The sequence below is a fragment of the Hippocampus bargibanti genome, linkage group LG15, assembly GCF_051943395.1.
Source record: "Hippocampus bargibanti isolate YZ-2025 linkage group LG15, ASM5194339v1, whole genome shotgun sequence".
Lineage (NCBI taxonomy): Eukaryota > Metazoa > Chordata > Actinopteri > Syngnathiformes > Syngnathidae > Hippocampus > Hippocampus bargibanti.
Genome location: NC_142748.1, coordinates 2,743,430 through 2,758,831, shown reverse-complemented (window position 1 = coordinate 2,758,831; position 15,402 = coordinate 2,743,430). Strand labels below are relative to the sequence as shown.

The 15,402-nt window shown below is 38.4% G+C and overlaps 1 protein-coding gene across 3 annotated transcripts in view; it reads left to right on the top strand.

Moving 5' to 3' along the window:
- Positions 1 to 554: 554 nt before the first annotated feature.
- myocd (myocardin) overlaps positions 555 to 15,402 on the top strand; it is a 36,586-nt gene continuing 21,738 nt past the window's right edge. For all 3 annotated transcript variants that reach the window (XM_089014821.1, XM_089014820.1, XM_089014819.1), the window contains exons 1-2: positions 555 to 1,010; positions 9,986 to 10,051. In XM_089014821.1, the coding sequence (XP_088870947.1) occupies positions 956 to 1,010; positions 9,986 to 10,051 (121 nt within the window). In that variant the 5' untranslated portion in view covers positions 555 to 955. The remainder of the gene's footprint in view (positions 1,011 to 9,985; positions 10,052 to 15,402) is intronic.

Here is a 15,402-nt window from a genome sequence, read left to right as displayed (position 1 = left end):
GTTGTTTTTTTTTCTATATATATTGCTATTCAAATGCGTCTTCAGGGAAAACGTGCTTTTTAAGAACTGTCAAAAGAAAAAGAAATCACATAAATGGCCTCTGAATATACCTTTATTGCATCTTTCTGTTGCATCTTCTGGATGTCACATAAGAGGCTCACTCGTCATTATTTTTACCTGTTTTTTTCTACCAGATTGAATTTGGATTTCTCTGAATCGAAGTGAACTTGATATGTAAAATGATATATTTTATGCAAGAAGCAATGGCGGCCTATTGAAGGATGTTCTGAAATGTGTTCTCCATCTCGTCTTTATGCTACCACTCGATTAGCAGCACAAATATTTTGAATCCAATGGACCTATGAGGCCGCTTTTTTTCTTGGTATGTCTGGAAGTTTTTTTCTGTTTTTCTTTTCCCCGAAAGCTGAACTTTTTCTCTGTGCCTCTCCTTCTTCTGTCCCCTTCAATAAATAACACACAGCAGGACTGATAGGCAGATATATTTACCCTGGTATCATGGGAGGAAGAAGTCATCAGCCAAACCCCCGCCTCATCCAGCCTCCGGCTCCTACGGGAGGGTTTGTAGCGCAACCCCCAGGCCATCAAGCCCCTCCCCAAGAGGGGGCATATCTCTGTGTACTTCGCTTGGCTCCCAACTCAGAGCTCTCAGCTTAGATGGGACCAAAGCCTCGGCGAGACTCACACCATTTCCACATCATTGTGGAGAACAGGGGAGCATCCGGAGAGCCGCTTGCTAGTGTCAACACCGGCGACTGAGAGAAGCTCTGTTCTTAGTTTGTCTAGTTAGTAACATTTTGGCAAGATCTGTAGATGAGGTAGGAACAGTCTACGGCAACTTATCTCAGTCTCAGGGGTCCAGAAGACGTGAAGACCCAGGTGTGCATGACTGTTATCTTGCAACTTTTGAAACCCTGGAACTGGACTCCAAAGCATTATGACTCTTCTGGGCTCTGAACACTCCGTACTGATACGAAGCAAGTTTAGATCAGGTAAGGACTTGGTGGTTGTTATTATATACAGTAAAGTCTCGTTATATCGATATTCAAGGGAGTCGGAAAAAATATCGATATAACCAGACTATCGATATATCCGACCCTGTTTGCATGTAATTTTCTCTGTGCGTGCATAGAAATAGTATCGATATAACCGGGACTATCGATATATCCGATATCGATATAACGAGACTTTACTGTACATAGATTGTCGAGATTTTCAAATGGTTATTCAATATGTGGCTTTGCGGGCAATTTGGCTATCAACACGTGATATTTACAGGCAACGCTATGCTCACGATGTCCTTTCCTCGTCCTCGAGAAAGAGCTATGTTGACACACACAGTAGCTCCTTAGCTCCAAGTGACAGGTGCTCGTAATAGACGCAGGGAAAATCAGAAAGTATACCCGTTGAACAAACCCAAACAACGCGAACAAAGTTGAAGTTGGCTAGCTAAAGCGCTTTGATCAGTTATGTTAAAAGTGTGACATTGAAATGTGACGTTTGAGACTGGTGAGGGCACTTGTGGTGTTTCAGTCAATGAGAGAAGCCAGTGACGTTCACACTTTGGCTGGATGGATGCTGATAAGGGAGATTAGAAGGTTGGAGGTTATCTTAATAAGGTAGAATTGGAAGCTAATGGCGTACGTATAGGTGTGAGTGCTGTACCTGGTCTTATCAAAAATTTAAGCAGCTGTTGAAGACAGCACTAACGGTTTCGTTTTTGAGATTTTGATACCTGAAACCCTCAATTGGATTCAGTAACAAATTGTTAGTCTTGTATTTTATTTGCTTATTTTTGCACACTGAAAAGAAATACTCAAAACTAGTTGAGTAAGAGAAGTAGATTTTTTAACTCTTGGTGTTAATAACATGACATGTTTATTTGTGGCCTAATATATTAAACAAATAAATAAATAAATTGTATTTTAGGTTTGGTTTCATGTTACTCCTCAAAAAAGATACATATATACGTATATATGAATAAATGGACAAATAAATAAATACATAAATAAACAGATTAAATACATGGAAAAATCACAAATAGATTGTTAATGGATTAATAAATATATAAAAAATAAACGGATTAAATAAAAACGAATAAATAACTAAATAGGCAAATAAAAAAATAAATATATATGTATATGTTTTGTGAAACCCCCAATAAATAATTACACACATAATTACACAGATAAATAATTAAATAACAAAAATAAAGACAAATAAATAAAACAAAAGGAACAGCATCCACACACCCCACCCACACGTATTTTAGTCTTGTGTTATGTAACCCCCCCCCAAAAAAGATACATAAATAGATAAATAAATTAAAAAAGACACAATAATAAATAATAAATAAGCACACATACTAAATAAATAAATAAATACATACATACATAAATAAATAAATATACATTAAATACATAAATAAACACATACTTAAAGGACAACCGACATCTCTGGACAAGTTGTGTCCATAATTTGTAAAATGGCTTCAAATGACTTCTACTGAGCGTATTTTACAAAGATTCCACCGCATATAGCTATATTTTACGTTTTAAGACTCGCTCTGAATATTCAGGAAGTCTTGTTTTTGAGTTGGTGACGAGTCCATACGTGACGTCATGAAAGGACTGCCCCCTGACCGTAAAAAAGACGCATTGTAATGTCCTTCCATCACGTCAATGTATTTTGCTGTACGTTTGATCTGAGAACCGTGTTGCACCCAAAAGTCGCCAGAAGAGGGAGTCCAAGCTCCATATAAGGACTTTATCAGCCTGTGGAAGCGGAGGTGGCCACTGGAGGTCGCCATTTTGTGCCTCTTTCTGATGAACCATTGTTGCCTCAAAATGGCATGGAATAAATTATTTAATCGATTCCAAACATGTATGCTTTCCTCTTCAGAACTATTTGAATCATATTCATAACTGGATGTGTAACAAGAAAGCATATTCTCTGAATCTGAAGCCATTGTTTGGATTCTCCATGCAAGACGTCTTGGCGTGACGTCACGAACTGGAGGCGGGACTTTCTGAAAATGCCCAATTCGCAGCTCAATTGTTTGCAGATTTTGGACACTAAGTCATTTTTATTAGTGTTTTGCATTTGACTAAAAATATCATACTGCGTGTTTTGGGTATTTTAGAAGCTATCAAACGTTTTTCTGATGTCAGTTAAAAAACAAAAAAGTGACGTCGGTTGTCCTTTAAATAAACACTAAATAAATAAAAAAAAAAAATAAATGTATTGTATTTTAAGCGCCTTTCAAAGCTCTCAAGGACACCTTAATACTGAGCATGCGTGCTTGCGTAGTAGGCTTTGTGTACAGTACGAATGTGTGCAACACTGCCATCTCCCTGAGGAAAATGTAACGGATGGTGACGCAGATACAAGCTTAGAGCTTTTTTTTTCCTACCCTGAAAGTAGACATCTTTCCTAATCGAGACTCGCCATCGTGCAAGTACTCGCGGTTAACAAGTGCGGCTCTCGAACTTTGGTGTCTCCCCTCGCCCCCCTCAAAAAAATGTAATTGCATTGCAGGAGTGGCAGACTAAATGGGGCTTTTCCTTTTGTGCTGTTTAGAGTAGATTGGCAGGGTGGGAAATGACCCGTGGTGCTCAAGGGAACACGGGTAGAGGGTTCAAGAGAAATGTGATGGTTCAGGTTGTACGTTGCTGGATGGGGAGGACACACACACACACACACACACACACACACACACACACACACACACACACACACACACACACACACACATGCAAGAGCAGCCTTAATTTGTCACATATGTGGAGACGTTGTTTTTATTCCCATAAAGGTCTTTTTTACTCCAGATCTGATTGATGATATGGCTTGGATGGATTAATCACAAACAGGACCGAATTCACGAGTTGAAAACCGTCCGCACGTGAAGTCGGACGTAAATTTAACGGCTTTTGATCGCCGCGTCATACGTTTTTTGTTTTGTTTTGAATTGTAGCTCACGTTATTTTATTGCGCTACCGAGACGAGGCGATTTGTTGATCATTTTACAACCCACTTGGAAGTATACTATCAAAGCCATGGGAAGTGTTGCCGCATGGTTGAATTTAAAAAGAGATCGATAACGATCTCGCTTAAGTGTTCCCCGCGGGACCGACTAGCTTTCGGCGAGAGTGCGCGCGCCTGCGCACGCGTGGAACTGACTGGGTTCTCACGTTGATTTGATTAGCAAGGCTGACCGATGTTACGTAACGTGGAGCGACAAAGGTGTCGAAGAAAATCAAAGTGGTGTAACAAGGTGTCCCCTGCAAGGTTTGCCGAAGCGAGCGAAATCAGATTTTATCCTGGTAAAAAAATATATCTACATTTTAAAGAAACCTCTATGTCAAAGTTTAGTTTGACATACTGTACATCACAGGTGTCAAAGTCAAGGCCCGCGGGCCAAATCCGGCCCGCCATATCATTTTTTTCGGCCCGCGAAAGCAAATCAACTTGTTAAATTCCATGATGATTGCTAAAATCCGAGCCAAAATTTCATATTTTTGGATGTCAACCACAATAAAAGTCATTATTCTTGACTTCAGATTTGAAAACGAGTTATTCATTAATTTGTTGTGTGCTCTATATGTAATATTTGAAGGGATTTAAACATTCTAATGGGTTCCCCAAATTCATAACGGCCCTCGAGAGGAAACCATAACTACAATGTGGCCCGCGGCAAAAAATGACTTTGACACCCCTGCTGTACATGCATCACCACATCAAAAAGTACAAGTTGGGTCGAACAATCGATTGCCCCACCAAAATAAATAAATAAATACATAAATAGCTGAATGAATGAATGACCGAATGCATGATGCATAAATAAATAAATATCTGAATAAATAACTGAATGAGTGAACAAATGAATAAATGAGTGGATGGATAAATAAATAACTGAACGAGTGAACAAATGACTGAGTGAATGAATGAAAAAATAAATGAGTGAATGGACGGATGGGTACATAAATAAATAAAAACAAGAATTAATGAGCAAATGAATTAATGAATGAATGGATTGGTGGATGCATAAATAAATAAAAACTGAATACATTACTGAATTAATGAACAAATGAATGAATGCATGAATGAGCGGATGGATGCATGAATAAATAAATAAAAGTTAATAAATAACTGGATTAATGAACACATGAATGAATAAATGAATGAATGAACTGATGGGTGCATAAATAAATAAAAAAACAGAATTAATGAACAAATGAATGAATGAACTGATGGATGCATAAATAAATAAATAAACTAAATAAATAACTGAATTAATGAACACATAAGTGAATGAATAAATGAATGAACGGATGGATGCATACATAAATAAAAAACTGAATAAATAACTGAATTAATGAATGAATGCATGGATGAAAGGATGGATGCATGAATAAAAAATGGAATGAATAACTGAATTAATGAACCAATGAATGAATGCATGAATGAACGGATGGATGCATGAATAAATAAATACACGTTAATAAATAACTGGATTAATGAACACATGAATGAATGAATGAATAAATGAATGAATGAACTGATGGGTATGAATGAACGGATGGATGCACAAATAAAAAAACGGAATAACTGAATTAATGAACACATAAATGAATGAACGGATGGATGCATACATAAATTAAAAAAATGAATAAATAACTGAATTAATGAATGAATGCATGAATGACAGAATGGATGCATAAATAAAAAACTGAATGAATAACTGAATTAATGAACCAATGAATGAATGCATGAATGAACGGATGGATGCACAAATAAAAAAACGGAATAACTGAATTAATGAACACACAAATGAATGCATTAATGAACAGATGGATGGATAATAAATAACTGAATGAATAGACTAATGAACAAATGAGCGAATGAATGAGCAAATGAATGAATGCATGAATGAATGAATGAATGAATGATCAACCGCCTGGCGTACCTGAACATCAGTGCAATGTCCAGCTGTTACCTTTTAGTCCCTGTCAGTGTCAAAGATTGTCCCTCATTCATCGGGATAAGACGGGCGAGTTTATATTTGTCGAAATTCATTGGTATGGGTCTAAAATAAACAATTCTATTTAGGAATACCTGTTTATGAAAAGTTATACAGTCGTGCTCATACATCTCCAACCCTGAGCGCATTTCTGTCCGCTTGAGGGGAAGTTCTGGGAATTGATGAAAGTGTCGCGTTTTGCGATTTTGAGTCTTATATTGCGGCTTTTCGCATGGAATTAGCACCATTTTTCCTGAGCCTATTTACGCAATCAATCTGAATTGCTATAAATATGGCGTTGCATTTGTGTATCGGGATGGCCACACGGGGAAAGCAAATGTCCTTGAGAATTAGAAAAGGGGGCAGAGGGGGGGGGGAGAGGGTTATATTATTGAAAGTCCTCTCTTTATACCAATGAGGATTTCATGGCAGCTGTTGCGCGTCTCCCATTGAATTATTAACTTTTGAGAGCAAGAGTTAAAATCATGGATGGTGTTTTTTTGGGGGACAGAAGACACATGTTTCCTTTAGTCGTCTAAACCTGTAGAATGTAGGACCAATACCACAAAAAAAGTAATTAATGAGGCTTGTTTCTATTCCATGTTTTTGGTCACGGCGCATTCCGCAACTACAGTAAAGTCTCGTTATATCGATATCGGATATATCGATAGTCCCGGTTATATCGATACTATTTCTATGCACGCACGGAGAAAATTACATGCAAACAGGGTCGGATATATCGATAGTCCCGGTTATATCGATATTTTTTCGGACTCCCTTGAATATCGATATAACGAGACTTTACTGTACATCATCTGTGTGATGATGCGACAAACGGGTCTTGACCTCGGGTGAGTTTAAACTAACGCAGATGCGCGCTTCCAGTTACATAACGGAGGTGCTTGACAAACCATATGAAACGGAAAATGAGCCATCTAAAAAAAAAAAAAGATTTGGATAGGAGGAACATTTCATACTGTAACATCCAAGATGTCAAAAGACGACCTTCAGATTGGGGAAGGAAAAGACGCCGTGAAACAACCCAAAACAAAGCCCGAAAAAACAAGGGTAGCCACCGACATGAGTCAACCGACAGACATGGGGGAGTCTTGATGTTTATGACCCCGAACTCCCCACATCCACTCTTCTCCATACGCACATTGAGTACGCGGGGAGTGTGCGCGCACCCCTCGGGGACCACACACTGCTTCAACAGATCTGTTTAAAGCCAGGAGCAGTGTTTATCACTGCCGACATCCTGCTCGCAGAAATATTTGTGAGCAAGCTGCTTTGTTTTTTGGTTGTTTTTTTTTTTACCTCCACCCATTTTGAACCAGCATGCATAGGATACATGTATATACAGTAAAGTCTCGTTATATCGATATCGGATATATCGATAGTCCCGGTTATATCGATACTTTTTCTATGCACGCACGGAGAAAATTACATGCAAACAGGGTCGGATATATCGATAGTCCCGGTTATATCGATATTTTTTCGGACTCCCTTGAATATCGATAAAACGAGACTTTACTGTATATATGTACATACATGTATTTCACTACCAACCTGTTGGTGTATTAAAGGGGTGTCCAAACGTTTTTTTTTTTCAAACGGGGCCAGATTTGGTGTGTAGTGGATGTTATATACACATAAAAGCCATTAATTGAAATACATTTCAGTGAGCCATTCAGTGTTTGACTTTTGCCCTTTTAGTTGAACTCATTGACTGCCAGATGATGTGTAAAAACGTGTCCAATCCAGTGCCAGGGTTTTTGTCATTTTCACTCAAATTGCAGGACCCACAGAATACTCAGGTCTAGAACTACATAAACATTCAATTCAGCTTAAGAAAACTTACACTCTCGTCTGTCATCAGAAAAAAAGAGTTAATTCATAAGTTATATGGGTCTGGACTTATCTGATCTTGAAATGGGGGCGACTGTACAAAATACAATATAATACATAAAAAAGTGATTTATATAGTGCTTTAAAGGACAACCGACGTCACTTTTTTGTTTTTTAACTGACATCATAAAAACGTTTTATACCACCCTAAAATACCCAAAACACGCAGTATGATATTTTTATTCAAATGCAAAACACCAATAAAATGGCTTAAAGTGTCCAAAATCTAAAAAAAATTGAGCTGCCAATTGGGCATTTTCAGAAAGGCCCGCCCCCTGTTCGTGACGTCACGCCAAGACGTCTTGCATTGCTGGAAAATCAAAACAATGACTTCAGATTCGGAGAATATGCTTTCTTTTTACACATCGTGTTATGAATATGATTCAAATAGTTCTGAAGAGGAAAGCATACATGTTTGCAATCTATTAAAGAATGTATTCCATGCCATTTTGAGGCAACATTGGGGGGAAAATGTTTCACCCAAAATGGCGACCTCCTGTGGCCACCTCCATTTCCACAGGCTAATTAAATTCCTTATATGGAGCTTGGACACCCTCTTCTGGCGGCTTTTGGGTGCAACACAAGGTTTTCAGACCAAACAATACAGCAAAATACATTGACGTGATGGAAGGACTGCTACAATGTGTCTTTTTTCGGTCAGGGGCGTTCCTTTAGTGACGTCACGTACGGACTCGTCACCAACTCAAAAACAAGACTTCCTGAATATTCAGCACAAGTCTTAAAACGTAAAATATAGCCATGTGCGGTGGAATCTTAGTAAAATACGCTCAGTAGAAGTCATTTGAAGCCATTTTACAAATTATGGACACAACTTGTCCGGAGACGTCGGTTGTCCTTTAACAACAGCTGAAGCTGGAACAAAGGGCTACGGTGGACAGACGGCAAATGCTGCCCCAGCGTGTAAAAGAAAAACATTACCAGAGGTCTGACCAGCGCTTTATCGGCACCACCCCGCAAGAAAAAAACAAAACCTGAACAAATTTGGGAATGGTGCTCTGTCATATTTTCAATTCCCAAATGGCAGTGAATGAGTTAAAAATAAGTAAATACATCAATGGATAAATGAATAAATAATTACATAAATCCAGAGATAAATAAACAAGAAATTAATAAATAAATTAAACAAATGAAAAATAAATAGATAAATAAGTAAATAAACACGGGCATACATAGACACATAAATACATAAACGCATATATATATATATATATATATATATATATATATCTTTTCAATACCCGAATACATTCAGGGATGGCAGGAATTCAGGAATAAGTAAATACATAAATAATTAAATAGATAAACAAGAAATACATACATCAATTAAACAAATGAAAAAAAAATAGATAAATAAGCAAATAAACACGGGCATACATAGACACAAATACATAAACAAATAACATTTTCAATTCCCGGATAAATTCAGAAATGTCAGTGAATGACTTAATTTCATCTATCTTAAGTATGCCTTTTGGCTGATTTGAGACATGCATATCAAAATTGAATTGACATTGACAGTCAACGTTCCTCCTTTTTATTGATTGCCGCCATTTTACATTTTTTTTTTACATAGAAAACCGCCATTTTAGAAAATTGGAGCTCTCAATAAGTCAATTACTCCTATACTAATTTGCTGTTCATAATTGACCCTCTAGATGGCAGCACTTAGCACACGCAGTTAACAGTGCTACTACCCAATGTATTTATTCTACATGCAAGCAAGACATTATTGATTTTATGACAGAGGCTGAAATTGACCAGGGCCGCATATGGTCCTCGCGCCAGAATTTGGACACCACCGGTGTAATACAAGTACGCTCCATGCTTTGAATTCATCTATGCAACAGTACATGAACTGTATATTTTTCCCCTCAGCTTTTTATTTTTAATAACTGTCCCTTTTCTTTCTCCGTCTGTTATTTCTCGCCTTCTGTTGGTCTTTGCTATCTGTCTGCCTGACTGTCATCATCTTCTTCCTCCCTCCACCCCCCCCCCCCAAAACCCCTCCTTCACCTTTAGTGCTACAGTTAAGACTTCAGCAGAGGAGGACACGAGAGCAGCTGGCAGACCAAGGCATCATGCCTCGTGAGTAACACCCTCCAACGCAGCTGCAGACAGCCATATACACACACACACACACACACACACACACACACACATACACACACGCATACACACACGCTGGAAAATATCCCTGACCCCGTCTAAATGGAGTCTTGGTAGACCTCTGGATCAGTTCTAGGTCCCTACTAGCAAGTCGTTGTTTAGACAACAATCAAAACTGACTGTATAGTTAGTAAATATCACATTATGATGTTATTGGATTGGATTTAGCTTTATTAGTCTAGCAGTGGAGAAATTGACATTTCACAGCAGCAAAGTTATGAAAGGAAGAGGAGAGGAAAGAAAGAAGTAGAAAAAAAATGCAATCGCGGCATTTTGTCAAACCTGTGCGATTTTTTGTGATTGCGTCATAACTGAAAATATTAAAGGGAAGCAGAACGCACCTGTGGAACTATGAGGGGGGGTGAAATCGATCAGGGTGGGATGATCAAAATTGAGATAGCTGGGATTGGGATTTCATTGTAGTTTTGTTATTATTTGGGAGAATAGCAGTTATTTTTATTAACCGTAAAACTGCTGAAACAAACAAAAATAGACACAACGGTTTCTGAAAAGAAAACCACTGCCTACCTTAGCAGAGACGTGGATGCGTCGGATTGCAAATTTCCAGCGTGCTAAGGATATTAGCTCATGTGTACTCTTTTAAAATGCTTCTCCCTCTTAGTGCTTCAGTTCCTCATGCTTTCACTGCGTCTTCTGTGAATTGTACATGGAACAAAGTATGAATAAGAATAACAATAAAAGATATAGTGTCACAGTTCTGATCACATGTTGCAATTGAGGGCTGTTTACCGCTAACAACTTCAAGTGATGCATGTCATACACAACCATAATATAACTCATTCATAGCTAGACAATGTGTAAAAATGTGTCCAGTCCAGTGCCAGGGTTTTTGTCATTTTCACTCAAATTGCTGGACCCACAGAATATTGAGTTTTAGGACTACATGAACATTCAATCCAGCATAAGAAACCTTAGACTATCTTCTTTCATCAAAAAAAATAGTTAATTCTGAAGTTATATGGGTCTGGAGTTATCTGAGCTTGAAATGGGGGCTGCTGTCCAATATACAATACAGACATTGATTTATAAGTTGTTTTTTGTTTTTGTGGGTGAGCAGCAGCAGTCAAACGTGCCAGCGTTCACTCAACCCAAAAGTAACTCAGATAGAAACTTAGCTCGCTAGCTAATAGATAGCTAATAGTTAGCTAGATAGATAGCTAGCCAACTTGATAGCAAATAGAGGGCGAGATAGATAGATAGCCAGCTAGATACCAAATAGAGAGCTAGCTAGCTACATATATAGCTAGCTATATAGCAAATAGAGAGCTTATGTTTATATAATGATATTATTGTTAATTATATACTCCATTTGAACCTATTTGATGCTCTTGTGATTTTATCGGCACTCCACGTCGCACTTTTCAATTCCCAAAAAAATTCGGGAATGGCAGCGAATGAGTTAAAGGTGACTTGCTTCTTTCACTTTATTTTATTTTATTTTTTGTGTATTTGAAAATGACATGATCTGCCGGGTGCAATTGCACTAAAAATAATATCTATATTAATAACACGGACACAGACAGGTGGGTTTTTAGAAGATGCATTATTATATAAAGCTGCATCCGAGTAGTGTGGTGGTCTTTGCGGACAAACACAAACTGCCTAAGTCCTTGACTCAAATGCTAAAATGTCACCTGAGGACATCATGATGAGGACATGAAGACCCGATTGGACCCAAAGTTCACTTAAATCTTTCCCATAATCCAGATAAATGGTCTCAGTTGCTTTTTCAGGTCAGGTCTTTGCAGTAATACTTCACCAAATTTGTTTAGTATTGACTGCCAACACACGAAAGGCCCGTTGATCCATTCTATACGGACTGTCAACTCTTCATATTCATTGTATCTTAAAGGACAACCGACGCCGCCGGACAAGTTGTGTCCATAATTTGTAAAATCGCTTCAAATTACTTCTACTAGCGTATTTTAATAAGATTCCACCGCATATAGCTATATTTTACATTTTAAGACTTGCGCTGAATATTCAGGAAGTCTAGTTTTTGAGTTGGTGATGAGTCCGTATGTGACGTCACGAAAGGAACGCCCCTGACCGAAAAAAGACACATTGTAACGGTCCTTCCATCACGACAATGTATTTTACTGTACTTGTTTGGTCTAGGGACCTCGTGTTGCACCCAAAAGCCGCCAGAAGAGGGTGTCCAAGCTCCATATAAGGAATTTATCAGTCTGTGGTAACGGAGGTGGCCACAGGAGGTCGCCATTTTGTGCCTCTTTTTCGTTGAGACATCTCCCCTAAATGTCGCCTCATAATGTCACAGAATACTTTAATCGATTGCAAACATGTATGCTTTCCTCTTCAGAACTATTTGAATCATATTCATAACTGGATGTGTAACAAGAAAGCATATTCTCCGAATCTGAAGCCATTGATTTGATTCTGCAGCAATGCAAGACGTCTTGGCGTGACGTCACGAACTGGGGGCGGACTTTCTGAAAATGCCTAATTCGCAGCTCGATTTTTTGCAGATTTTGGACACTTTAATTCATTTTTTATTGGTGTTTTGCATTTGAATAAAAATATCATACTGCGTGTTTTGGGTATTTTAGATGCTATAAAATGTTTTTCTGATGTCAGTTAAGAAAGAAAAAAGTGACGTCGGTTGTCTTAAAGGACAACCGACGCCGCCGAGGAAGTTGTGTCCATAATTTGTAAAATCACTTCAAATGACTTCTACTGAGCGTATTTTACAAATATTCCACCTCATATAGCTGTATTTTACAGTCTTGTTTTCGAGTTGACGATGCCTGACATCACATCTGGCACACCTCAGACCGAGAAAGCGGCACACAATGCATTTTGGGTACTTTGTTTGGTCTGAAAACTTTGTATTGATCCGTGTTGATGGCGAAATTAGAAGGAAAAAAAACATAACGCGATGGTGAATTGTGTGTTGCACCAAGACTACTATTTGATACTAGTTGACACAAATTCCCAGCAGACATATCAGCCCATTTCCAATGGAGCTTGAGCGCCATCTTGTGCATTTTCTGGGCGCTACATTGGAGTCCAGACGCCTCAAAATGAAACGGAAGGACTTATTTAATCGATTACAAACATTTATGCTTTCCTCTTCAGAACTACAGTAAAGTCTCGTTATATCGATAGTCCCGGTTATATCGATACTATTTCTATGCACGCACTGAGAAAATTACATGCAAACAGGGTCGGATATATCGATAGTCCCGGTTATATCGATATTTTTTCGGACTCCCTTGAATATCGATATAACGAGACTTTACTGTATTTGAATTATATTCATAACTGGATGAGTAACAAGAAAGCATCTTCTCCGAATCTGAAGCCATTGTTTTGATTCTGGAGCAAGGAAAATACGTCCTGGCGGGGCGGGACCTTCTGAAACTCGTAATTTCCGGGGTCATTTTGAAGTAGGTTTGGTACACTTTAACTCATTTTTATTGGTGTTTTGCATTTGATTAAAAATATCAGTCTGCGTGTTTTGGGTATTTTAGATGCTATAAAACGTTTTTCTGATGTCAGTTAAATTGTAGTTGAAACTCTGAACAGAAGACTGGGGAAATTTGACATGGCTTCAAATGTGTAAAGGCGGTAGTGGCACTTCCTTTTCCTTGATTCAGGTTCTTCTATGAGTAATGACCAGTAATGACCAGACGGAGGCTTAAACTTCAAGCAAATGATTTGTTGAACGATATCTTTGGCACTGTTCGCCATTTCACTGAGAACCCAGATAAAAACCGTTGTTGCTAAATGTGCGATGGAACAGAATCCAGATCTCCAGCGCTATGCTATCAGGCTGTCGGAGTCTCTCGCTGATAAGGCGACAGCGAGCGGAAACGTGACGCATTGGAATTGGCTTTTTCATCTTTCGATTAAGGGAAAGTCGCATCGGTATATGTTTGTCGAGGTTGTTACTCGATTGTTTTTCAGAGCGACGAGTTAACCTTTTGTTAGCATGTTAGCATTGTACCAGTTGGGTGGATTAATTAACTACCGTATTTTCCGGTGTATAAGGTGCCCCCAAAAGCCTTGATTATGCAATACTTTTATTTTGATGTCTAACATATAAGCTTTTACAGCATGCCAATGACTATTGTTATTTCTTTTTTTGCTCGCTTCACTTCTTTGGTTTATCTGGCTATCGAGCTGTCTAGCAAGCTTGCTATTTGGCTATGTCGCTAGCTACCCAGCTAGCTAGCCATTTGCTATCTATTAGCTGGTATCTCACTGGCTATATATTAGCTATTGGCTATCTATCTGCCTTGCTATCTAGCTGGGTAGCTATTACATATCTATTAGCTAGCTTTCTATCTATTTGAGTTACTTCCAGGTTGAGTGAATGCTGGGGCGTGTGGCTGCCGCTGTTCACCCACAGAAAAACTTATCCCGTGACTGTAAAGTGACCTTGAGAGTTTTGAAAGCCGCTTATAAATGAAATCTATTATTATTATTATTATTATGATTATGATATGTTAAGTAAAATTGAGTCAAAACAGGTCTCGCAACTACTATCAGCAGCCACGACTCCATTTCCCCGTGTAGAAGAAGTAGTGCGTAACTCTAGCCTCTATTGAAGCGCCTTATAATGTGGTGTACCTTATATTTGGAAAACGTCTGAGTATATTTATATTATATTTGTAAAACATTTTTCATTCATTTAAGGTGCCCCCTTATAGTCTGGTGCGCCTTAAATATGGAAAAAAGTTTGAAAATACACCATTCATTAGGAGTGTGCCTTATACTCCGGTGCACCTTATACACTGGAAAATATAGTAATTCATTAATTAGACATTACTGAAGAATAAACTCCCGTTTATTATCTTTCAAAAAAACGTTCATCCCGATGTATCAGTTCTGTTGGCATGTTAGCTTGCTTGCCCAATGACGCGCAAGCTAATATTTCCTGATACAAATAATAAAAGTATAGCTGCGGGTTGAGCGGACGTTTTCTTGTGGGACTCCCCCCCCCCCACCCATGAAAAAAAAAGTCTTCATCCCGAGCGGCATGTTTAATCCTTTGCGGATCGTCTAATGCACTATACGTCCTTCCTCCTAGCGTAGTGTTTACTTTGAAATAAGACGGTCAAAAGGTATATGGACTACAATAGCTTTCAAGTGACATCGCCTGTTATAATTCGACTGGGGAATGTTTGAATTTGGCGTAAGGCAACATCAAAACTCACCGGCTCGTGTTACATTCTACCTATGTGGGCCCGTTTTTTTGCAGTTGTTGAATAGATTTTTTAAGGCAG